At 39.0% G+C, this 25,592-nt stretch overlaps 2 protein-coding genes across 2 annotated transcripts in view; one reads left to right on the top strand and one right to left on the bottom strand.

Moving 5' to 3' along the window:
• Nucleotides 1-3,413: 3,413 nt before the first annotated feature.
• On the top strand, nt 3,414-13,326 carry bfsp1 (beaded filament structural protein 1). Its single transcript, XM_084947886.1, has 8 exons — nt 3,414-4,100; nt 4,983-5,043; nt 5,480-5,575; nt 7,255-7,347; nt 8,979-9,092; nt 10,333-10,553; nt 11,468-11,559; nt 11,773-13,326. Exons 1-8 carry the CDS (start codon nt 3,736-3,738, stop codon nt 12,768-12,770), a joined length of 2,040 nt encoding a protein of 679 aa, XP_084804012.1. The 5' UTR covers nt 3,414-3,735; the 3' UTR covers nt 12,771-13,326.
• A 1,184-nt stretch (nt 13,327-14,510) lies between these two features.
• pcsk2 (proprotein convertase subtilisin/kexin type 2) overlaps nt 14,511-25,592 on the bottom strand; it is a 29,393-nt gene continuing 18,311 nt past the window's right edge. Inside the window, exons 9-12 of the mRNA XM_084947888.1 lie at nt 22,806-23,021; nt 21,123-21,223; nt 19,555-19,782; nt 14,511-15,589 (exon numbers count right to left, since the gene is read on the bottom strand). Of these exons, the coding sequence (XP_084804014.1) occupies nt 15,100-15,589; nt 19,555-19,782; nt 21,123-21,223; nt 22,806-23,021 (1,035 nt within the window). The 3' untranslated portion in view covers nt 14,511-15,099. The remainder of the gene's footprint in view (nt 15,590-19,554; nt 19,783-21,122; nt 21,224-22,805; nt 23,022-25,592) is intronic.

Genomic DNA, 25,592 nt, shown 5'->3' with positions numbered 1-25,592 from the left:
AATAGAAGAGTGAAGATACAGGAAAGAGTAATAAACTAGAGACTTTAATTTGTATTACTAAAACCTTGGAATAATTTTCCTGGATAATCACTAATATGTGGGTCCAGACAAACACTAGGAAAAAAAGACCCCAACAGCTTTTCAGTATAGCAATAAAATTACATTTACCTACAACAGAAATATTAACAAAGACAGCCAGCTCAGGTCATAGGGAAAAAAAGCTAATAAATGTCAGGAGGTTGAAAGCTAAAACATCAAACAAAAACCCCTCACTGCGTAGAAAATAAAAACTCAATTTATTACAATAGTGCACTCCAGTTTTCTTTGCCCTAGAAACACAAACAGGCGAAAAACTGAGTAAAAATAAATGGTAGAGAATTCCTACAAATTTTCCTTAAGTTAACCTAAACAAAATTGCAACATTGAAAACACTGCAAGCCAATGCAAACTCACTAACAGCACTCACTCAGAACATAGGGCAGTGGCCATATAGCATGAGCGACTTGGTCCTGGGCTTTGATATGCAGTTCCACTAATGACCAGATGGGTATACTACAAAGGAAGTTTAACACAGCTAGGCTTTCTTTAGGTTAGCTGGTCTGGGAAAACCTAAAACCCCAGTCAGAGATATCAAGTATCATAGTTTTCAGCGTTCTCTGTTAAGCCAGGCTTTCTGTGTGTATCTCTGTGTGTGTATTCAGATAAAGGGGGGGATTCATGCCTCATATGACTCATCTTGTGCACAATGTGATGCTTGTGAGCGCCGCCTGCTCCACTAGAGACATTATCACATCACAATGGTAAAATGGCGCTAAAAGTCTATAAAGACCATTTGCAACACTGTTGCAAATAAGACAGGAAATAATACTGTTGAAAATTGTTAATTTGGGGATTTAGCACACAGAGAGGCAAAATAAACATTTTAATTTGAGTTATTTTATTGCTGAGTGCATTCTCAGTGCTGCTGTTTATTTCTGCCACAATGGCTGCACATTAGAGCTCTGAAAGTTTAAACTGCATGCATTTAAACATTAAATGTTACCGTCTCATAGCCTAACAGAGACATAGAAATCACTTTAGTTTGCCAGCAGATCAAAGGGAAATTATACTGAACGAATAAGAATTCTTGGGGTTTGTTTGCAATTCCGGCACTTTAATTAAAACAAACTTAGCAGCAGACTAGAATCAAATATAAAAACAACCAACATTTTCCACATTACCAAATTAACACATGCATGTTTCAGTGACAATGAAATGCACAGTTTGCACTGCTGTAATTTTACAATTGTGGTTCACTGGCGAAGTACAACTTACTGTAACAAGTTGGACATAAAAAGCTCTGCTAACTATCACAATAAGTGCATGAGAAAGAATCTCATTTTAAAGCGGACAGGGGCTTTCATTTTATTAATAGCAAATTGTCATGTTTCTGCTTCAGAGCCATCTTTTCAGCAAAACAGAGATTCTACTTTACTTTTCACTTGACTGAGCTCTGCAATTTGATTTGAAGTTAAAACAAATAACACAATGTGCAAGTACAACATTAAAAGAAAAGTTGTATGTGGTTAGGTCAGGACTTATTTCAGTTATGTCATGGTTCTTGTATTTATTGCTTCTATTGGAAATTAATAAAAACCCATTATTAACAACCTTTTGCGAGGAACCTAGGAGTGATTTTTGACTCTAATCTAACATTTGACAAACAGACTAATGCTGTAATCAAGACCAGTTTCCTTAACCTTTGGCTACTTGCTAAAGTGAAGCCATTTCTCTATTTTAGAGACTTTGAAAGAGCTATCCATGGCTTCATTTCATCTCGCCTCGACTACTGTAATAGTCTTTACTCTGAAGTTAGTCTGTCATCACAATTAGCCATCTGCAGCTGGTCCAAAACACTGCAGCATGATTACTAACTGGCACATGCAAGCGAGGCAACCCGTCCAAGTGTCCACACCTGTGGCTAATCTTCGTGGCTGTATTTATGTCCAGCTCTCTCAAAGAATCTTCGCTAGATTGTCTGCAAACCCTCATTATCCATCCACCCTTGCAATTTGTCACATTCACCTGGACGCTGGTTTCTCAGTCGGTTCGCAGCCATCATCGTCGCCATTCTGTTTCAAACCCCAGGACCAAATCGCTCTTGCCAGATTTAAGCACAGAGGAGATCGGGCCTTTGCTGTGACTGCTCCTAAATTGTGGAACAAACTGCCCCTTCACATCAGGACCTCACCAACATTGGACACTTTTAAAACCTGTCTGAAAACCCACTTTTAAGATAAGATAAGATAAGATAAGATAAAACTTTATTAATCCCTCAGGTGGGTTCCTCTGGGAAATTCTGTTTCCAAAAAGCACAGCACCGACAGAAGTTACAGTTACAGAATATTATATATATACACACACACACACACATATATAAATACAGAGACATATATAAATAAAATATACGAAGGGGATAAATAGAATAAATAGGAATAAAAATAAAAATACAAGTGAATTGCACATTTCAAGTATTGAGGTCTATTGCACCATTGACTATTAACAAAAGTATTGCACAAAAGGTATTGCACAGTGAGGTGAAGAGGCACTACAGCTTAGTTGTTCCCCCCTCCTTTGTCCTCCTGTTTCCCCTCCCTCTCCCCTCCAGAGAGGAGTTAAACAGTTTGATGGCGTGTGGGACAAAGGAGTTTTTAAGTCTGTTAGTTCTTGTCTTGGGGAGAAGCAACCTGTCACTGAACAGACTCTTCTGGTTGTTAATGGCCGTGTGCAGAGGATGCCCAGCATTGTTCATAATGTCCATCAGTTTTTTTAGTGTCCTTTTCTCTGCCACTGTCACCAGAGTGTCCAGCTTCATGCCGACCACAGAGCCAGCCTTCCTGATCAGTTTCTCCAGCCTGGATGAGTCCTTCTTTGCTCCATGACCTTTAAATCAGAATAAGTTTGTATTACTTTTATTTATCTTACTTCTTACTCAAACCTTTTAATTTTATGATTCTTTTTCTTAACTTTTATCATGTCTCTGTATGTTTTTATTTCTTTTGATTATCTTAATTGTACAGCACCTTGGTCAACATTTGTTGTTTTAAATGTGCTATATAAATAAATTTGACTTTGACTTTGAACAATTGACTATACTGGATATCTCTGTATCTACTCACATAGCTGCTGTAATTGCATGAATGTTGATACATTTGTTGTGCAATACCTTTGAGGTTATAAACAAAAACAGAATCAATACCAACTTGTAAATATAAACAAAAGCAGAATGAGTATCAACAAGTAGCCACTTTCGGCAGGAATTGTTCTCCACACCTCCCACAAACTGCACTACATGAAATTTCCCCTGTGTCCTGTGGTGTGCCAATATCCAGGCTGCCAGGGATCTAGAAAGCAGCTGACTAAGAACCAAAACAATGGTGTGTGACATCCTAGTGCTTTCGTGGGCTGGCCATTTGTGTTTTCTTTGTGGTTTTGCTTTGTCATCAACAGTATTGCTTTTCTACTTTCTGCCACAAAGGCAACAATAATCTCTGGAAGCCCCCAGGATCAAAGTATGCATGGCAACAGCCAGAGGGTGGTTTGGGGGGCTATTTCGCCATCAGCCACTACTGTGCAGCGCTCAGTCTAGCATGAGACAGCCAAGGGTGAGCAACCAAGTTTTCACACATTAAAGGTGCTAAGGTGGACCAAGCACTCCGGGAAGACCACCAGCCCACGGGAGAGAAGCGTGCCATCATGTTTAAGACAAGTTACCGGCATGAGGTGCACAAGGAAAAGTATGAGCGCTCGGATATCTTTGAGGACGATGCTGAAGAATCTGCAGGTATCTCAGCCATCCAGGGCTGGGAGAACCTCCAGGAGCTCAACAGCCGTTTTGCCCGGTACATCAACAGGGCAAGAGTCTTAGAGCAGCGCAATGCCGTGTTCCGCAAGCAGCTGGAGACACTGCAGCGAATGGAAGAGGCCAGCGGCTTGGAGGAAGCCTTCACAGAGCAGATTGAAGTCAACAGGCAGCGTATTCGAGAGCTGTTCTCCGACCATGCCAAGCTGCAGCGGGAGCTGAAGGATGCTTGCCGCATGCTGGATGAATATACCAACAAGTAAGGGAGTGGGTAGTGGCTGGTGTTTTATGTGTGTAAGGAGTCAAACTTCTTCCTCAGATATGGAGTAATGAGAAAAATGTCATTACTATAGAAATGTCATTAAAATGCTAATGAACCCAATACTAAGATGATGATGACAATTGTTGCAAGAAGCGTGGCATTTTTAAAAAAAAGCCTTCAAATGATCCTATTCTATTATCAAGAATCGGAATAGGGCAGTCAGGAAAATTTGTTATAAATGGTTTAAATCATATGTGCTGTACTGTGTCACTAGTAATTATAAAACACAATGTTAGACATTAAATTGTGATACTGCTGTGAACTGTATAAAGGAATCAGATTATATACTTTTATATACTTTTTTTCTTTTACCCATAACAAAAAAGCAACACAAGCAAACATCCATCCACCCATTTTCTAATGCTTAGCCACTCCAGGGTCATAAGGAAAAGTCTCAAATGTTTGTGAAGTAAAGCCCGAAGTATATCCATGGCTCCAGTATACTATTAGGAAAAACAGAGAGAGGGAGAGATATTTCTTTTGTAAATAAGCTGAATCAGTTGATTAATTGGAACTGTCTAGAAAGGCCTTGTAATCATTTATCTGCAGGCAGTCTTGCTGCATTATTGATCAGTTAAGAATAACATTGACGAGCTTTGGTTGAATTAGCAGATAAAGGCAGGTGGATTTCAACATGTATAATCGGGATTTTTTTACTCTGACACATTACAAATACAACAGAGTTTGTTCAGCTATCCCTTCTCACTGTGAGCTTACCATGTCAGCAGGGCATTATATATAAATAATGTGGTGGTATATAGTGTAATCACTGCACTCTGGCTTTATATGAACACATAAATGAGTTCTTTTGTCATTCAGATACAGAAATGAATGTGATTATCAGGAGCAGCTTCGAGGCACACTGGAACAGTTAAACAAGGTAATATCTATAGTTAAAGCTATGTTTGTTTAAGCACCCCTACAAAAGGACATTTATGACTGCGTTTCAGTAAATGTGCACTGTTACTCTCTAAGTAAGTAAAAATATAAAAAGCTTCGCTGATGATATTTTGGAAAAATTCAAGTTTGCCTTTTTTCCAATGCATTCTTCTGTATTTTAAAAATTGACGAAAAGCAGAACCACAATGAAAAGATATTTCATCTGAAAAAAATATATATATCAGTATAAAGGATCAGATATAATTCATTTAGATTGAAAATACCAGAGCGCTACCACTATGACACGTTGTGGGACAGTAGAGAATTTTCTTCATTGTTATTTGAATGCAGTCTGCCACTGATGTTTTTGTTAAAGAAAAAAAATAACATTGTGGCGCTCAGTTATTTTTTCCTCTCTTGGGTCTCTTTACCTGCAGGAGGCTGACAGCGCTCTGCTGAGAAACCTGGAGTACCAGATCCAGTCTCAGTTCCTGCAGGATGACATCAGTTCCACCAGAGACAGACACAAGAAGGTCAGTACTCTAATGGGAAATGATCAAAGTTAACCTAAACCAAAAAAAGGAAATTACTTATTAAGCTTTGCTAACTACTAATCCTCTTAACATCTTATATAATCATACATGAAGTATTCTCAGCAAGAAGGCATTAAGAGCTCACTGAGATCTGACTTCTATTCTGGCAGTGAATAGTATTAACAGCCAACATAGCGACATAGCAACGAAGCATGTTTGCCTAAGTCATTAGAGATTACTATATTCTATTTCATATTTATCTCCTTTTTTTATATACATGGCAATATCTTTTCTAGACAGATCTTGATTGAATACTATGATTGCTACTTGAAAGATTTACAGCGCACCAGATTCTCCTGAGGCTAAATGTAGTCTGCAAAAGCACTACTTTATTAAACATTACTAGAATAACATGGACTTTTTTCTGCATATTTACACGAGATTATCATTACCCAACTCATGTTTAGGGTTCATAATTAGCAATGCTAATACTTTAGTTGCTAACAGCAGATATTATACTGCTGAAAAAAAGAAAACGTAGAAAAAAGGCAAAGTCATTGTTGTGCTTTGTGCATTAAGTTTCCTTCAAAACTCATTTGCAGTAACAAATTATGCAAATTTAAAGGGAAAATAAGCAAATGCTGTAATGACGTGGATTAGAGGTTTCTCTAAAAATGCTCTGCTTTTTTATGCCATGTGTCTTTAAAACATCGATTTAAATGGTTAAAACTCTATAAAACACAATTTTTTTTATCAACTACAAACAAAGAGCGCTCATATAATAACCCCCTTTCAGTGTTTAATTACGCTCTGGCATCTTGAAATAGTTTTTTGACAACATAAATAAACTCAAGAGAGTTTTTTTGGTCTCGATTTATTGCCTATTCCCCACTCAGTCCTGTTCCTTTTGACCAGGCAGCCCACCTCAGGCTGCAACTCTTTGTTGTGACTCAAATCCTTGAAATTATTGCCAGTGGATATATTATGATGTTCCTGGGGATTTGTGAATTTACTGTCGGTGATGTGAGCGCGGAAAGTATTGCTCAGAAAATGCTCATCATATGACTGGAAAGCACATAGAAAAAATAAAAATAGACCCTCTTTTGTGATGTAGCAATAGCTAGAAGGTCCAAAACAATGGCTGCAAAAACACTGAAACAAAACAAGACAGCATACTTTGCACAGAATTTCATGCCTAAGCATTTTCTCTCCTTTTTACTTTCACCCAGCAGCGTGTTTGGTAATGAATTAATACATGACTCTGCAATACTGAGATCGTGAGCAGATCAATGGGCACTACTGTCAGTATATTATGTCGGAAATAATAGAGTCCTCTCACATGAATATTGGGCTTGTGGTCTCGAGCTTTGAAGTATCCGTGTGGAAAGACTCTGAGCTCAGCCTATTACAAAAGGATTTGGACAGAAAGTCTTGGCCATGCTCGAAGTAAATGTTGTGCCATTTATAAATACATTTCAGCTAAATGAAAGCCTTTTATCAAATATTTCATTTTCAGCTGATTTTCAATAGATTGTGATAAAGAAAAGAGAAAGGTTTGTTAGCTGAAGATTTTAGTCTACAAAGTGGAAGAGTTACAGATTTATTTTTTTTATTTTCATTTTACTTTTGCAGAGTTTTCTTACTAAAACTTTCCTTTTATATTGTCTTTCTCTCCATAGAACCTCGCAGAGATCCAAACCTATGTAAACATTTTAAAGCAAATCAACCAGACGCTCCCCCTTGTTCCCAATGTGTCAGTTGGCATCTCCGAGGTGAGGTCACTAATGCTGTCATTGTGTGTGTGTGTGTGCATGGCCCTCCCTGGGGGAGAAGATGGTGTTTGCATGTGTGCCAGCCCCGGCTACGTGTCTGGGGTTGATGAGGTTACTGGCTTCTCTGTCCAATTGGTTGCCTGTGACTGCATCTGTGTTTTTGTATACGTGTGTGAGTGCATGTGCAGAAAGCACAGGAGAGAGACAGTCACAGTGCCATCCAGACACACTGACAGGCCTGCAGTATGAGAGTGTCAGGGCACACAATGAAGCAAATGCTGTGAAGAACGGCTGTGCATGCTAATTTTCTAGTAGCGGCGCCACAGTGACAAGCGTTTGTGTGGCAAATTGGAGATTTATTTATATAAACATTTCTCAGAGGCATGTTGACTCTAAATGCAGAAATTGTTTAATTGGTTGGATTAAGTCTCTGCGGGTACTAACAAAGAGCCACAACTCTTGGCTCTGCTGTGCTGAGCTGACATCCAGTGGAAAATAAAGTGTAAGCAAGTGGGCATGACTTGTGCATGTGTGGCAGTTCCAGATGTTTCCACAAAGGACAAAAGAGGACACTGATTGCTGATGAAAATGGAAACTGTGTGGCCTTTGGAATTGACAGACCACTTTGAATTGATGGATATAATTTTGTTGCACATGTACAATGACAACAAAGGGGTGTTTTATTTTATTCTACACTCTACTCTAGTCTATTATATTTAACTGGGTTGAAATGGGGTATTCTTTCTTCTGAAAAAGATAAATGAGGGTATTCTTTGGGGTATAGTCACCCTACAGGGAGGTTTCAATAACATCAAATACATGTATACTGCAGATTACTGAAACTACCAGTTTGCCCAGTTAGACTTTAATATGTCACATTGTATTTATGTTGTCTTTCATGTCATCTTGAGATCTAGAAATCAAAGCATGTCTTTTCGGAAAAATATTGACATGGGCATTTTTTGAGAAAATTGTGAGACATCACTTCTCCTCAACAAAACTTTAATAATATTTATTGGTAGCAGTAATTAATTTAAAGTACATGTGAAGTGTTTTGTATGTTTCTTGGTTTCTTTTTAGTTGTTTTGAATGAAAAAAAAAACGAAATAAACATATTTCTCTAAACCTTTAAGCTATATAATAACAATTAAGCTATTTCAGTCTTATAGATGGATGTCTTTTGAAGGACAGAGAAGCACACCAGCTTGTGATTAGCTTAGTTTAAGATGACCTAAAAAGTGTAAATTTCAGAAACGTCCTCTTAGTTTAACCTTTTATTTTACAGCAGAACAGCCATACATATTAGAGATTGTCAGAGTAGTACAGACTTTTACTGCAGTAGCTGATGATACGTTTCAAGTATGGATTGGAAAAAAATGTACAAATGTTAATAATGTCACTTTCAACGACAACAGCAGAAAAGCCAATAAGTATTGAAAATTACAAACTGTTAAGATCTAAAAGCAATGCATTTCAAATTAACATAAAAAGCCACAAAATTCATTAAAAATTCCTTACTTCAGGAAGAGAGACCTTATTGCTGGCTAAGTATGTGTGGTATTACCTTCATGTTGTAGAGACGCACTGCATTTGTCTGCATGTGTTCACTGATTTGTGCTCCATGTGTGAAGGAGCAGGAGAAGCTGCTGGCCCAAAAAAAAGTACCAGTGCTACAGAGTCAGCTGGAGGAATACAAGAGTGCCCTCTGCCAGCTGCAGGCCCAGAAACAGCGACTACAGACTGAGGTGGGTCACCATGACAACAGGAGGTTTCGCCTTAATTACATCATGTTTTTTCTTTTTTCTTTTCTTTCCTTTGCTCTTTTTTTTATTGCCAAGCTGATATTTATAGAAGCACACAAAAGGATTTCTCAAAGGAGCCAAGAGTGTTTTTATTAGAGGAAAACTATATTCCACAAAGACCAGTCCAAACTCCCAGTGGCTGCTGTAACTAAGCTCACTTTTAGAGTTAACTGATGATTCATTTGGCCTAATTCTGCAAACATTATTCAGTAGCAAAATACACATCTGAAAGACTACAATATCACACTGCTCATTATTTGATTTTTCTCAGACCAAAATTCCAAAATCAGTATTTATTCTGATATCTTTGCACATTTGAAAAGCTGCATTTTGTGTGCTTTTGTTCAAGATGACTCAAATATGCTGTGTATGTATTTCCTTGTCTAATTAATCAATCCTTTCCATTCTAATGCATAGAGTGGGCTGTTATACAATTTATTTACAATAGTTTACATTTTTCAGTATATATATATATATATATATATATATATATATATCAATCCGCTGTTCTATAAATTGTGTTTCAGTCTTTTTTTTTTCTACACTTGGATCTGTAAGATATCCATATCAGTGGACATCCTTAGATATACATACAACTCTCGCTCTAAGTGCAAAATCCTGGACTGAGAGATAAGGATCCTTTAAAGCTATTCTAGTAAAATTCAAAAGTTGAAACACGAAGCTTGAAATGGAGGTAACAGGTTCCCTTTAAATAGGTTTTCACCTAACAGCGTCATTATGTCACAGCAAAAGATGCTGCAAGTGTGCCACTAGGTGTCAGCAACAGCCCTGCTATGGAAGATTAATAAGCTAAAAGGTAGAGTTTTGTCAAAGTAGTGTGTCCTTTCATGAAAGAGAAACACAGCAGTGCTTTATTTCAATAGCACAGATAACTCAAAAATAAATATATTGTCTGCACTGATTTCAAAGCACATGTTCTTTCATCTGGCGTTGCTTTTGATATAAAACCTCTGCTATATGCACAAATAACGATCTTCAGTCAGCTTTCGTTATGCACTTTACATACCTGTCTATTTGATCCTGCAGGTATAATAAAGATGCATACAGTGGCATTTAGTTCATTCGCAATATTTCTTAGACACATTGCATTACCGCTAATAATGTGAATTTCTCCTTGAAATCACCCTTGTCTATTCTTCTCTGCCTCTTTCTATTCTATCAGTCTACAATGTTGGAGCAAGCCATCAAAAACACCCAGGAGAGCTATGACGATGAGATCCAAATGTACAATGAGAAAATCGAATCTCTGCGGAAAGAGATTGAGGAAACTGAGAGGTCCTTGGAGAAGTACACCAACGAATGTCGCCACCTGGCAATGTATCAGACATCCCTTGAGAATGAGCTGGAGAGGTACAAGAGGATCATTGAGAATGAAGATAACAGGTAAGCTAACACCACTTTGCTTCACCTAAAGACACACTCGCACACACCTGAATGAGAACATTAGTTGCTCACTTCACTGAGTGATCACTAACAAGAATGTCACATACTGCTGGCGCCCAGTAAATCTGATACACAGCAATAAATTCATTTAAATGAACAAATTATCACATGGCTAAAAAGGTTGCAGCAGCTAAAATAAATGTAATTTTAAAAAATAATAATAAATTAAAAAATAAATTAAGTTTCTGAGATCAGCATAGATTCAGGCAGTGCACACTTCTGTAAATATTATCTCTCTTATGACCCTACAATGATAGAGAGAAACAATCAGAGAGCCCTCTATGAGAAAGCCTTTGGCAGTGGAGCTATTTTTATTAACAGGCTGAGAAGTGATGGGAAAAAGAAAAGAAAAAATAGAACACGTTCAAAACAAGACAAATTTGATGTACCTCTTGCGAAACATCCTTTTAATTGTATGTAAAAACTTCAAAATGTAAAACATTAATACTGTCATGGGTAATTTGTAATTGGACAAGTAATTTTATGTTTCACCTTTGTGGCTTTTTTGACACTTAAAGCCAAAACTGCCAGCATAACTTCCAGGATCACTTTCTTGAAAGACCTTTGGTCACTTGGCCTAAGGCATCTAAGGAGGTTAGATTTGCTCCTTATGACACTCAGTAGGTTTATTTTCTCTGTGCAATCCACCAACAGATGGCACTGTGTGACAACAAATGTGTCCTTCCTTACCAGCTCAAGGGTTTTTGTTTTCATGTAAGATTGCCTATATTTAGGTCATTTTATGTGTTATGTGTTATTTCATATTTTGAATCATATGAATGATCAGGTTCCTCTGCACAGGAAAACTGTTCAGAACATCACTGTGTAACAATTTACTGCTCCCTTTCCTGTAGGTTGAATTCAGCAATAATTGGCACTCCCATTACCCTGCTTACCCCTAATTACCGCTACACTCCCAGATCTACTGCATCAAGCAGAGGGAGAGGTAAGGTCACCAAGAACATAAAACATAAAACAGCTAGTTTCAGTCGCAGTCGTTATAGTTGAGACACCAACATGTGTCCTTAAAGATTATGTCTAACAAAAGCAATGTCCTTATAATATTTAGAATTCACAAAGATTTAATAGTGCTGGTGTATACATTTTTTTTAATTTAATTTATTTATATCTAGTTGACCTAAACCTCATTTGTGTCTAGATATCACACAGGCTATTCAGGAGATCACCAGTATCAAGCCACGACAGAAGATAATGGTTAGGAAGGGCCTGAAGAAGAAGGATCTGACCCCAAAAGATGTGATGGACAGTGGCCAGGAGGAAGAAAACGGAGCCAGTGGAGAGGGTCCAAATGAAGAAACGAAGGGGGTCAAGTCTGAGGAAGTGCAAGAGGAGGGGGTGAAGAGAGAAGAGCAGAGACCTGCTTTCAGTGGAGTGTCTCCACAGGATGTTCCAGATGGAGCTCAGATTAGCAAAGCCTTTGACACTCTCTGTAACATTGTCAGAGAAAGAATGAGGAAATACAAGAAGCCTGAACCAATTGCTGATTTCTACACCAAGGGTCGTTATGTGCTTGTCACCGGTGACGGAAGCTACCTAGATCCCTGCTTCTACACCTCCACACCATCAGCTGGCCACATCTTTGTTACTATCAGAGATGGAATGATGGCTCCCTATGAACCTTATGGACGTGACACACCATCCCCTCCACCTCCTCAACCCATTGTAGATCCTAGGCCTCTCAGTCCAACCGTGCCCACCTCTGGAGGAGAAGGAAAGGAGGATAAAAAGGGTGGAATACAAAAGGATAATGGAGAAAAAGGTAAAAACAACAATAGAGAGCCTCAACCTCACTCAAAGGAGCCAAGACCAGTATCTCCACCCTCTGGCCCAAGCTCTGGCCCCAAAGATCCCACCCCAGGTGCTAAACATCCCAAGAAAACTAGGGATGACAACGGCCCAAGCGGGCCCACTCCAAAGCCTGCACCTCGTGGTGCCAGCACCAGCTCCAGTTCAAGTTCCAGCACTAGCACCAGCACCAGCTCGACTAGCTTTACTCCAGATGCCATGACTTACGAGAAGGTGGAGGTTGTGGAGTCTGTGGAAAAGTTCTCCAATGGCCGCAAGATGAAAGGTTATGAGGAAACTTCCGTGGTGGTGGAGACCATGATTGAGAAGTCCAGCAAGAAGAAACACTGAAACCATGTCACCTGACATAAAGGGTCAGAAAACCAGGACCCTGCATGAGACAGGTCCTCTAGCTGGAAGATAATATTGATACACTCGGACTTCATAACCACCACTGTTTCTAAAACTACTGTTTTAACTCTAATGTTCTTGTCTCTTAGGGAGACCATCCACACATAAAGAGCAACTAGACATTCCTGCTTTGATAAACATTGCTCTTCCATTTGCTTGCAGTCTCTGGTCTTGCGTCCAGAATATGTTTTGCTGGTTCCATAAGTACTGCTGTTGTTGTTCGAGATATTCACCCATACTCATGCTGAGTCCTTTACTGTCTGAAAACTTGGAACAATGAAAAAAACAAAGCGCCACCTATAAAAAGAGAGAAAAAACCCAAAAAAATTGAAAACAAAAAGCTGGGCCACCCTTTTTGAACTATGTCTTAGAACTCTGACCTTCCCCTTTTTAGCTCAATTGTTCAATTGGATGCCACTGCCTGCCCTCAGCACAATTTTGCTGTGTATTAATTTGCTTTGATATATTTAATAATAAAAAAAGACCCAAACATCAATTGATACATTGTTGTGTTTGCCTTCACATAACCAACATGTAGCAAGCACCTTATATGTTCTATTAATATATGACAAAAGTCTTTTTTTACTGGACATTGTAAGTGCCTTTGAACATTTACAAATGGCTCAGAAGGTCTTACTGCAAAGGCTGCAGCATCTGCAAAAAGAATAATAATGAGATTTTTTTTAATGTGACCTTACCTTGTTCATAATGTAAGACAATTGTAGGAGACAAACATGATACAGAGTATGTAAAACACTTCAGAGAAGATTTCTAAGACGTATTTGAACAGATTAGTCTGAAATCTCACTTTATAAAAATTTATATATTACTTGGATTACTGCTATAATTGTGCTAACTTATTTGAGTAAGATTGAATAATGGCTGAGATAATTAAAAGTCTTCATGCTAGTAATGGTCTTTTTCCACATTCTCTCCTCATAAATGAACACTGATTTAAATTTCTGCCCAATAGAGGAAGTGGAAGTAAGCTGTAAAAGCAATTTACTGACATTAGATTTTAAGAGCAACAGTTGCTTACTTACATACCGAACTGCACACTGAAATTAGCACAGGCATTAGCATTCATTTTGGATTATGAGGCAGCCTGATGAATGCATATCTGACATCCACATTGCTTTTAGTTCGGGTTGCATCTGGGTAGCTAGTTCAGACAATTGTTAACTTTCTGCTCTTTGCTGCTGCTCCTCTTTCATTCTGAAAGAGTTTGTTTTGTAGGAAAGTAAGTGTTTTAGCTCTCTTTAGATGATCCTTATTTACATCCTAAAACATTTGTCCAGGAAACACTTTATTTACTGAGTGAAGCCTCTTTGTTTTAAATATTTGCAGTCAATAGGCTGTAAATAATTTATATGACAGTGATTTATTGGTGCTACATTTTGCTTCTATAAATAAAGGAAGTGTCTATAGTACCTAGGCAAGGAGCATTTTAGGGGGGTTATTCTGTTTATTGAACAGCACAATACAGAATGAAAGAAGCCTGGGAAAGATTAGACGATTTTACTTGTTGATGTGTTTTACAGTAGGGTGACTGCTATCCCACGGTGATCCTGCCTGTGCTCCAGTTTTAGTGGAGCACATGCAGCATCATGTAACCGAGAATGGCTGGTTTTCTACATGCATTCACTGCCTTTGGCGGTGTATTTCAAATCACTCAAGTGCTTTAATAAACAGCTGAATAGATTTATTATAGTCCATCAAAGATTATGAAATATGAACTGATGACTACAGGCTGCAAAATGAATTACACATTCTTTCCATGTTTATATAAACAGTGCATGTCACAAAAATATAAACAGAAAGAAATAGCACTGCTCTGTTTGCAAGATATTAAACTTTAAGTAGAATGGCACAGAAAATCATTTACAGTCACAAACTGTACAACATTTGGCAGAAGAGAGGTGTAGGGCAGTTAAAGCAAGAGCATGACAGAGTGGCTTGCGTTTGCTTTATGTACAGTTCTTTAGAGTGTAAAAACCCAAGTGATATAGTTTGTTTTCTCTCTATAGAATAGATTATTGAAGGTTACACTTTTATCATGACTGGATTACAAGAAACATTCATCGAAGGGGTTAATTTTAACATCTGATAACAAAAAGCAGAGACAGGAGAGGAACGGAGGTAGACCAAAGGGAGGATAACAAGGGACTTAGGAGAACTTAAGAGATGCAGTGAAATTTTAGAGAAGGACAGAGCAAGACTGCAGAAGGAAGATAGGTGATAGGTGAGCTGGCAACATGCAGATGGGATTCTAGTTGTTTTTACTGAGCAAACTCTTCAGACTTCTCTCTACAGCCTCATCCAGCTCCTCCTCCAGCTCCTCCTTTTTGGACATGGCCAGTTTGGACTGATAATCACGTACTATCTGGTCTATATAAGGGGCACTTTGTGTTCCGTGCAGCATGAGAGTCCACTCCTTCAGGACCCCTCGCTGTGGCTCGTCACCCTGAAAGCCCACCTCAAGGACCCAGGTCCCACGGGGGTCCTCTCCCCAGGTATGCGTGGTCATGAAGGGCCACTTGTCAAAGCCCACCTTGGAGTCATCATCACGGGGCCTTCGGCTCAACAGTATGGATTTTGTGCCCATTGGTGAGGTCATGTTGATGTTGAGGTCACCACGGCGGCTGGCATTGACAGTGACTACAGCCTGAACATGCTCCAGGTAGCGGACAAAGTTGTCCTTTCCCTGACAGGCTTCAGTGGTTATGGCCAGCACCAGCTTGTTACCAGACTGGATTTTACTGGGGAAGAAGAATCAGATTGGAGAAATGAAAACTACATGTTAGAGAAACAGCAAAGTAACATAACAGCTATAAAAGAGAATGATGAAACAAGACCATGTAGTATGTGTAGTGAGTATTATATGGCATTGGACAATGGAACTGGGAATCCCTGAATGTAATCGTGAGAGAACAGGTGAAAGAACCGTTACCTTTTACCTGCTCTTATTTTAATGTTCCAGTACATACAGCACCTGACCTATTTTTTCAATAGAACCAGCCAACCCTGACAAAAAAAGGAAGCGCCTTTTTTTCTTGTTCCCTCATTGCACAAAAGCATTCATGACTGTCATGTCTGATTAATTTACTCTGTACTTTTTTTGTTGCAGTGAGAATAATATGCTCTTTGGTCAACACTAAAAGACCACATACTTGATATTCTAGAAGTAACCAGTTTGCAATGAGTCTAAAGCTTGTTTTCCAAAATTTAGAGCACAGATGTCATAATTTCTTCTTACTCGGTAATTTCACATGTGTTCCCTATTTGTTAAATTGACTGGTAGTTGCATAGCACCTTTTTACTACAAGTCTCACACAGTGCTTTTATTCTAATAGACATCTATTATTGCATATGATTAAAATTTCTACTGATTTCTAGGCTCATCATGAGATTTGCTGTTTGCTATGATAGCTGGTTTCTCAAGTGTTGTCGCTTTTTGGTTGGTAAGACATACTTTTATAACTCCCTGGGTGATGGGAAGAAAGAGTGGGAACACAGCAGGGTAGGGGTGGTGGCCAAAGGCTGTGAAGAGGCTTAATAACATTATTAGAGGCTAAGGCCACATCACAGCAGTGGGAAATGGGCCTGGTTTAGGGGGTGAAGAGAGGGAAGCAGAGAAGAAACGCAGAAACTGAGAGAGAGAGAGACGCATGGAACAGCATTCAGTTTGAAAAATGATTAATAGGGCGCTATGCAGAGCACAGCGAGGTGAGTGCAGTGGTGAGCTGATGAAGTAAATTGCTATTCCCAGAAAAACAGAACAGTTCGTAGCGCAGTACTGCACAACAAGTTACACCCTGTGATAAGAAATTTGACATAACCAAATATAAGAGCTTTGTTTTTTCTCCATCAACATTAGAAGTGTTATATGTAAAAAGCCCATACTGTAAAGAAGAAACACTTCTTTAAAAACATGTAGTTAATGTCTGGATGTACTACAACAGCTTTTCTTGGCATCTTCATTTTTAAAAGCATTATTCTTGGGCAGTTCACTCATGATTTATTTTTTTATTACAGCGTGTGCATATGAACCTTAAAGGGGGATCTTGTGTGCAGCAGCTGCATTGTGCCTATCAGTTAACATGCAAGAGTAATTACAGCAGTCGGCCGTGGAGCAGGGACAGAGATGCCTCTGAAGGGCAGGACCAGTGGAGATTAAAAACAAACCTGCCACACAGCGTGGCACTGTGTGCCAGCTCCACTGATAATGAGAAGTTCTCCTCCAGCAAAGTAAGCTGCAGCGAGCCCGAGCAGCTATCAGATCAGTGCTGAGAGTGTGTTTGCTAGAATGGCGATGTTAGTGTTTATTGCTTTTCTCCGCTGATACAATATCATCAGAGGTGGGCTTGTTGTAATTATAGCTCTACCACAATAGAGGCAGCAAAAACCCTGCAGTGCTGCTTTGGAAACAGTGAACTGATGAAAAATATGGCACAGCCAGTATAGCTTTCAACACAACACTCAAAAGAAGAGAGAGGTTTCTTTTGGAGCTTCTTACCTATGAACATCACCCGCTACTCATTTTTCCCTGAGATATGCAAACCTTTTTTATGTCAGTGTAAAAAATAGGTTATTTTTTGTTTGGGGGTTTTGTTTTGTTTTTTGCACTGGAAGCTTAAATATCCAGATAATAATGGCAGTGTAAAGTCACCAGCACTCTGTATAAGAGAGCAGGTTCTTTCCACCATTTGCATGTGGTCTCTCCAGGGATGCAATAAAAGCTGTACCGTGCTCTTTTTTTTATCTGTCACTGAACTCAGGGGAGGGACACACAGACACACAGACACACGCAAGCACACAAAGGAACATTTTCACACCATGTTGTCGTGACTGAATCGTCTGTGAAGCTCTGATTAGAGACCGAAATAAGGTACTGTGGGTGTTGATGGTGGAAGAAAATACAAAGACGGACTGCATTCACTCAGCTTTTTATCTTCACCCACACACTGACACTTTCACAATACATGTTAAAGCATTACTTTAGGTCACACACATCTACACAAATGTACACCTCCGCCAGGATTGATGGCATTTCCAGGGAACTCCAAGCCTACTTGTGTTGCTCTAATTAGAGCAAATAAGAGGGATGGAGGAAACCACCAGGCATCGCACACTTAAGCTCAAAGCCTTACGATATGACAGATAAATGGATACCAGAACCCTTGTGACTGGTGCAATGGTGGGGACAGGGGAATCAGAGGAAGGAATCAGAGGACGACAGAGATGGAGATTGGAAGCACAGTGAAGTGAAAGCAAGGCTGTAGATGGACAAAATACAGGGAGAGATAATGTACTGATGTAGTGAGGATAAGACGAGAGGGAAGACGCATTAACTACAGCTGCATCTGTGAAATATGAGGGCAGAGACTGAAGCTGCTAGAGCCCAAACTGATGTAGTTAACATTATTTCATGTGAGAAATGCATCATGCTTAGAATGATATAGTCATTTTAAAGAATCCCATCCAAAAAACTATATTGCCCCCTTCCCACCAACTCCTGATGTAGCCACAACTTGATTACGCACTCAGACATATGACTCATAAAGGTCACTTGTAACAGGCATGCCGTTTTAAGCATGTTACATATTCCCTTCTGTGCTTTAGTAATTCTGTTGCTAAAGATGCTCCCCAGACATTTTGTAGACATAGATTTCTTGTGAGTGCACACTGGGAAACAACAATAGTAATGGTAACATTGGCAAATTAAAGGAAAACCAACAAAATTTTAAAGGTCTCGTGAAATCTCCTGGAGACAAGGACCAAAGCTGTTGTTTTAATGATGGTGGAGTAGAACGTTACCTTAGACATCAGGTCAAAATCTCACTTAGGTTGTGATATAGTTCACTGTGTACTTCATATTATTGCCGTACTCAAACATTCAGTGACTGCTTGTATCCTATGGTTTGGAGTATTGACATCCTGGAAGAGACCACTCCCAGCAGAACAGAGGTGTTTCATCATAGGATAAATATAATTATCATCCATATCAACTTTGTATTGATTTGTAGGAAAGCTTCGCACATATGACACATCTGGACCCAAACCATGCCAGCAGTTCCCCTACCCCTCACCCTCACGGCTTTAGAGAACCACCATATCACCTTTCTCCGTAGGCGATTGCAGGCTTTTCCTTTATTTTGTTCCCTATCTGTAGTTGTATTGACACAAAATCCTTCTGGTAAGTGCAGACTTCATGATGTGCACTCAGTCACTTCCCTTTAACAGATAAATTAGTCATCTGATAAACTGAGCGCATACGTCATTCTTCGCGATGAAGGTCAAACATCCCAGGGAAGTAAAATTAGCAAAACTGTCACTATCAATCAAAACAAGACAACACTAGACAAAATGCTCAAATCTATATGACCACTTTAGATGTTTGATTTAAGCTGAAATTTAGAAATGTAATTCCTCCTCTGCCAGGGTATTCAATGTTGATCTTTTAGAGGTTCAAGACCAGCAGAGAGACTGATGACCCAATCCAAACATTACAGCATCATGAAGTAGACACTCCCTTTGCAATGATTTATTGAATTAGGCCATACTGGGATTACCCAGTAATTAGTTGAGTGTGTCTTTTGCACTCAGCAGGGTTTCCCTTTTAAACTTTTGGAGCAGTTTGAGATTGTGGACTATACAGCGTACATATGTAATATGCAGCATTTGGGGCACAAGAAAATGCAGAATAAGTAGAAATGGGACTCACTGGACTTCCTGAATGGATCCAGCTACACAATGAAAACGCTCAGGCACAGTTTTCCATTCCTTTGCCATTTTCACCATGCCCCCAGCATCCAGCACGCCATAGCCGAAAAGGTGATTGAACTCGAGTCCCACGCCATTCCTTCGCCACTGGTGAACTTCGTCATGGAGCTGGTTTCTCTTAGAAGTTAGGACTGACAGGTGCTGCATGTCTCTCCATGTCAGGTTAGGGCTGTGATGGATTGACAGTCATGAGCGCACATATGACAAAGGCAAGGGGGGGAAAAAAAGAGTGACAGAGAAGAGACAGCATTGTAGGTTAGCTGTGGTAGGGCTAACTAGAAAAACACAGAAAGCTTAGTTACAAGTGGTAAAAGCAAAAGAAAACAAATGTTACATTTGTAACATTTCTGATTCGTGGGTTTGTTGAAATTAATTCAATTATCCAAAACATCATAGAGTCTATGCTTGGAGGCAGAAGGTTGCTTTTGTCTGTGTCTCCCTCCATTATATTGGCTGTGTGTAGTGACAGCTTTGTTCTGGCTGACTCACTGACTCCTGCTGCTGCACGATTCAAGTGTGTTTGGGCAGTAAAAAGGCTTGTGGGTTATTTGCTGCCGGACAGGGTGAGCATCCGCTCCTCCCAACAGCAACATCATTATTGTGTGTGCAAAGCAAACACCATTTCTTTACTCAACTTCACTATCTGGAGTTAGTTAAAGGCAAGAGAATCTTGTCACCCTTTAACGTGAGAAATGAAGCATCTGAGAAAAGGAAATGTCTCCCCTCAAGGATTATAGAAGCTGTAATTATCCAGGTTTCATAATAATGTGTGGGTGGGTTTGCTTAAGTGGTAAATGTTTTCAATTACTTTCTGATCCACAAGGTTCCTTTTCTTTAGAACTAATGAAACTCATAAAGTGAATTCTATCTTGTAATGGAGTGTAAATGGCATGATTAACAGATTTAGTATGACACATCAAGGATGGAATCCATAGATTGCAAAGATTAGCCTCCAGACAGAAATATTTTCAGCAAGCTAAGATAATAAGTGTTGTTTTTTTTGTTTGTTTGGTTTTTTTTGGTATCATCTGACATATATGGGAAAGTACTGAACCCTCTTAAAAGAAAATGAACTGAATTTCTTTTAGCCTTGCACTAAGGTATAAAGAGCATTGATCCACGGTTATTTGTACCGTTGGTACAAACATACATTGAGTCTGTGCTCTGTGGGCGTTAGAGTGAGTGCAGTTTTTCCTTTTCACAGTTGTGATAAATAAGCAACTCTGTGAAAAGTGGAGAGATTATTTGTGCTCTCAAGGAGTTTAGATGCACACAGACAGAGGACATTAAAGCCATTACTTCAGAAATACACAAAAGCTCGAGGTTGTACTTAAAAACAAACTGAAGATTGTCCAGATCTAATGGTTAAAATTATACCTTGTGATTATCACTTTCTCCAGCAGAGTGAAGTTGAATAAGGAAACCTAATTATGTTTTTATACAGACAGTCTGTCTAAATCAATAATCGCAATTATTATAGCACTTTGAAAGGACCAGTAGAGTACATACTTAGCCTCAAGAGCCAGAGCAAAGACACCAGCTGCCTCTGGCGCTGCTGCTGAGGTTCCCGAGTGACGCAGTGTGCAGTTCCCGTACAGATCTGTAGTAGCCTAAAATAATCACAAAAAGACAACTTTATACATAGAAGATCAACATTTTTTATTGTTTAAATTTGTTTTTAGAAGGCACTCTTCAAGTACAAGTGAAAAAAATATATATATCAAAGTAATTTTAATCTTTATTTTGTGTAGTTGATTTTGCTGTTGTTGCAAATATGCAAAAAGATGTAACGTTATAATCAAAATTTCATTATAGTAAGTCAGTAATATGTTATAATAATTGTTGTATTAAATCAGATAACTCAATATGCATAAAGAAAATCCAATATTTCTTCATATACGGTACAGAATTTCTTTAAAGGACTTTGTGAAATACAAATAAATGTTGTGGACACGGGGAACAAGGACAAAAAAATTGTATGAAATGACAGTGATTTTATCTGAAATAGACACAGTTGTGTAGTGGAAATCAGTGCATGTGCTTAGCAAGACGTCTGAAAGCCACAACTCCAGACCTGTTACTGAGCCATTATGAAATTTAAAAAGCAAACGTTAGGCCAAAAATGGGAAAAATTAGAACGGCTGGTCTCCTCGGTTCCCGCTTACAGAGTGACACGTGATGCAAGCTAGGGGCAAACATGCTGTTGTCCTATTTGGAACCATATTGCTCGCATCAAATTAAAAACAAGCACAAATTTTAAAAGAATATATACATTCATGCATTCAATTTTTTGCACTTGACATGTTGCATTTATACTATTTTCAATGAAATCCTTTATTTAACGTGTTTTCATTGTCTTTGCATATATTATCATTATGTTAGTGAGAGTGCACAAGATACAAAACAACCTTTTTATTATGTTTCTGCACAAATATGAAAAGACATAGAGAGATGTGCATGACCAGGGTGCTTTGGCTGAACAGCTGTGCACACACATTGAGAAAATGTTTATGTCTCTGGATAAACAGTGTTTTCAATTTTAATTTGTGCTTAATTAGAAATGATAACAGACTGACATTAATTAGAGGGGAAACCCTTGGGAAGATCCATGACTTTGTCAACAGCCAAAGGTGATTTGCATAATCGCTTATGCTGCCTTTGCATGCTTCATTCACAAGCATGTTATATAGGATGTTGATCAATTTATGTGCATACGAAGACAGAAGAACAATTATTATTATATATTATTATCCTGGGATTATCCTAAAACAACCCAAGATGTCATGTATTTGTTCTTCACGTAAATGTGCAGATAGGCTTGAGCCAGCTGCACTTACACACACTCATACAAACACACAGACATCCATTACGCAATTAAATGCTGGGCTGTACGTCACAATGAGGAGCAATTCTTCCATCAGAAACTGACAGCTTCATAAGTTACATTCATAGTATCTTCTGACCGCAGGGCGAATTGAAAAGCTATTTACAGTTCCATCTATGAATCAGAAGAGCCATCGTCTAAAGGCATTTAACATCACAAATGAGCCTTGAGTCATCTTTGAATGGAAAAAGATCAGGGACCCTGAACTATCAAAACATTTGATAGACATTACGGCAAATATTTGAGGTTGTTTCTTCTTTCAGAACTGTGTTGCACATTGAGATCAAATAAAACACAAGCACACTCACCACTCCAGCCTCTGGGTTCCTCTTCCGTCCATTACTGAATGTAGATGCCAGGGTGGATGAGCAGCTCTCGTCATACAGAGCAGTGCGCCCGTCGTTGATGGCAGAGTTGATGGAGATTGTCCACATACTTGAGGCATAACCATCGCAGTTACAGTCATCATAGCTACCACCATCTCCTGAGGCCCAGACATAGATGCTGCCTTTCCCTCCGCGCCCCTAAAACAACATTATCATCATGATCCCAGTGAAATGAAAGTGTGTCACAGTTCTTCTCTTTTTTGCTGGAATTCATTTGGGTGAAATGAAAATTGGAAATCTGAGAGTTTATGATGCATATCAATGCATGATACTTTGCTTAGAACTTTAAATGATTGAATAACAGGACTCCTGTGTATATTTCTCAATTACTCACTGACAACAAGCCAGTCAGACCTCCCTTGTCACAGGTGGTGGTTTCCTATTTGGAATCATTTCTTTTAGTCACTTCGGGCGTGCTCTTTAGAAGAAACTGCTTAATCACCCACTGCCCACTGAAAGCTGGCAAAACTCTGCTGTCTTTTGGCAGGTGTTTTTTTTTTAAAAATTTGTTTAATTATTTGTCTTCTTTATTGTTTCATGAAGTAGAAAGAAGGATCTGGGGAAAACTGGCAGGGAGTAAATGAACAATCTTACATTATTAAAGGATCGACACAGAGGATAGCGTTTAAGCAAAACACATAAACTCCACTGGCCCACGCTGTCCAGCCCACTGGTATTAAAATAAATTGCTTTCTAGAGCTAAATAAATTTTATTGTGATATTCTGTGCCTGTAAGCATGCAAAGCAGGCAGATCTCATCAGAAGGTCGTAATATTAAAAAAAGAAACAATGCTATTGATGAAAAACTTTGTGATCGCACAAATGATAGCAACAAGAAAAAAGAAAGCACTCAAAAGAATTCAGTGAAATTTCTATTGTGTACCGGAACTGGCAACTCACACAGGCACACAAGCCTGTTTTGTCCTGTCTCTTATTTTTCCATTACAGCATGTAAATTGGCATTGCTACAGTCAAGGAAGGTAAAATGACAGCATTTTTTTGTCTTTTTTTCTACACCTCATTCTGCAAATTTAAACACAGTAAAATTACATCTTTGTTACCGATAGAGTGCCTTGAAACATGAAACAACTGACTGTGGCTCCACGCAGAGAGCATCCTCCTCACCAAATGCTGCACCTGTTCTACAAAAGGCCGACCATTTCCCCACAGAACAAAGGATCAAGTGGAGGAGGAGTGCCATGTCCTACCTTTCATGATGCTTATTTATCTCTTTTTATTTGAAATGCAAAAAGAGGTTTGAGTATTGTTGAGCACACCTATGTGCTTTAGGCCTTCTGCAATCTGTCTCCTGCACTATCCAAACAAAGTGCTTTCATTTGGAACAGCACCCAGTGTATTTAATTCCATTAAAGCCGTGCTGCCTTATTCAGCTGTTAATATGAAATAATGTGCTTCTTAATTTTAAATGTTTCCTTTTGTGCACAATGCACATCATGTTCGGCCTACACAATAGCTTACATAAGTGATCATTAGAATCTAAGTGGCAGATCGCAGAGTGGCTGCTTGATTAGTTGTGTTTACATGATCAGACATTACAGTGAGCTTTGCTCTCGCTCACCTACCCTGCCTACGACAGGGTCGTTTCAGACCAACCCACACCTGGCTACATGATGATTAATCAGGCAAGCAACTGGCAGTGGCACTACTAGCGTGACGGCTGTGTGAGTGTTTGTGTGTGTGTGTGTTTGGTCCAGACATTGCTGATGTTGTCTGGCCCTAAATTGAAAAATTATTTATTTTCAAGGTCAGAGTAATGGTTAGTAGTAGATTTTAGGTTAGAGTAAGTCTCTAGGAAGTGAATATGGAGTGTGTTCATGCATGCTCAGTCGTCCAGTAAGGAAATCCCAGAAAGGTGATTATGTTTAACTGGAGAAAGGCATCCTGGACAGGGAGGAATGCTGGTTTGAGTCAAGGAGGGAAGACCATCCCTTTAGGGGGCCGAAGGGTTCATCTTTCACCATCTTCCAATGCTTTGATTGCAGCCATTCCCCAACTTTCTGTGAATGGTACTCATGGCCACTGATCAATGGTCATTGACAGTTTGTATATTAATAATCAGGAAACTGACTACACGGCCCATTGTTAGTCAGTGGTCTTAGTTTCGGTCACTATGCAAATGTGCTGTTCATAAGGGTTGGAGAAATCTGCAGTCAGATGAGGCTGAAGAAGTCACTTGGAAGAGTGAAAAAATCTACACTGATCTACACTGGCTGTAGATCAGCATCAGTTTACTGTAGAGCGCATGGTACCCTGGAGGTATCACCTTTTCATCTTTGCGTTAGTATAGTAGTTACTTGTGCCTCACCGTCCGCAAAGAGTAATTTGGCTCATGAGCATCACTCAAGCAAAACATGACAAAGAGTGTGAGGCCTCTATGAGTCTGCATTGTAATCTACATGCTTTAAGCTTTGCTAAAATGCTCACAAGTACAATGCTGTCATATTAAAGTTGAGCGATAGATTGTCCACATACAGTTGCACTTGTTTAACTACATTTGCCTACATTTGATAACTGGCACAAAACACAAAGTATATTTGAGGGTAAGTGGGATTGTTACGTACATGCAAATGCTTTGACTTTAACTAAAACTAGATTAAAAACTAAAGCTAAACATTTTAATTAATGGAAATAAAATAAATATTAGATTTAAAAACTAACAGAAATAAGTGCACTCACAAATCTGAGAAA

Source organism: Perissodus microlepis, chromosome 13 (assembly GCF_051167445.1).
Source record: "Perissodus microlepis isolate ML-2025 ecotype Zambia chromosome 13, ASM5116744v1, whole genome shotgun sequence".
Taxonomy (NCBI): domain Eukaryota; kingdom Metazoa; phylum Chordata; class Actinopteri; order Cichliformes; family Cichlidae; genus Perissodus; species Perissodus microlepis.
This window is presented reverse-complemented; position numbering and strand designations above follow the sequence as displayed.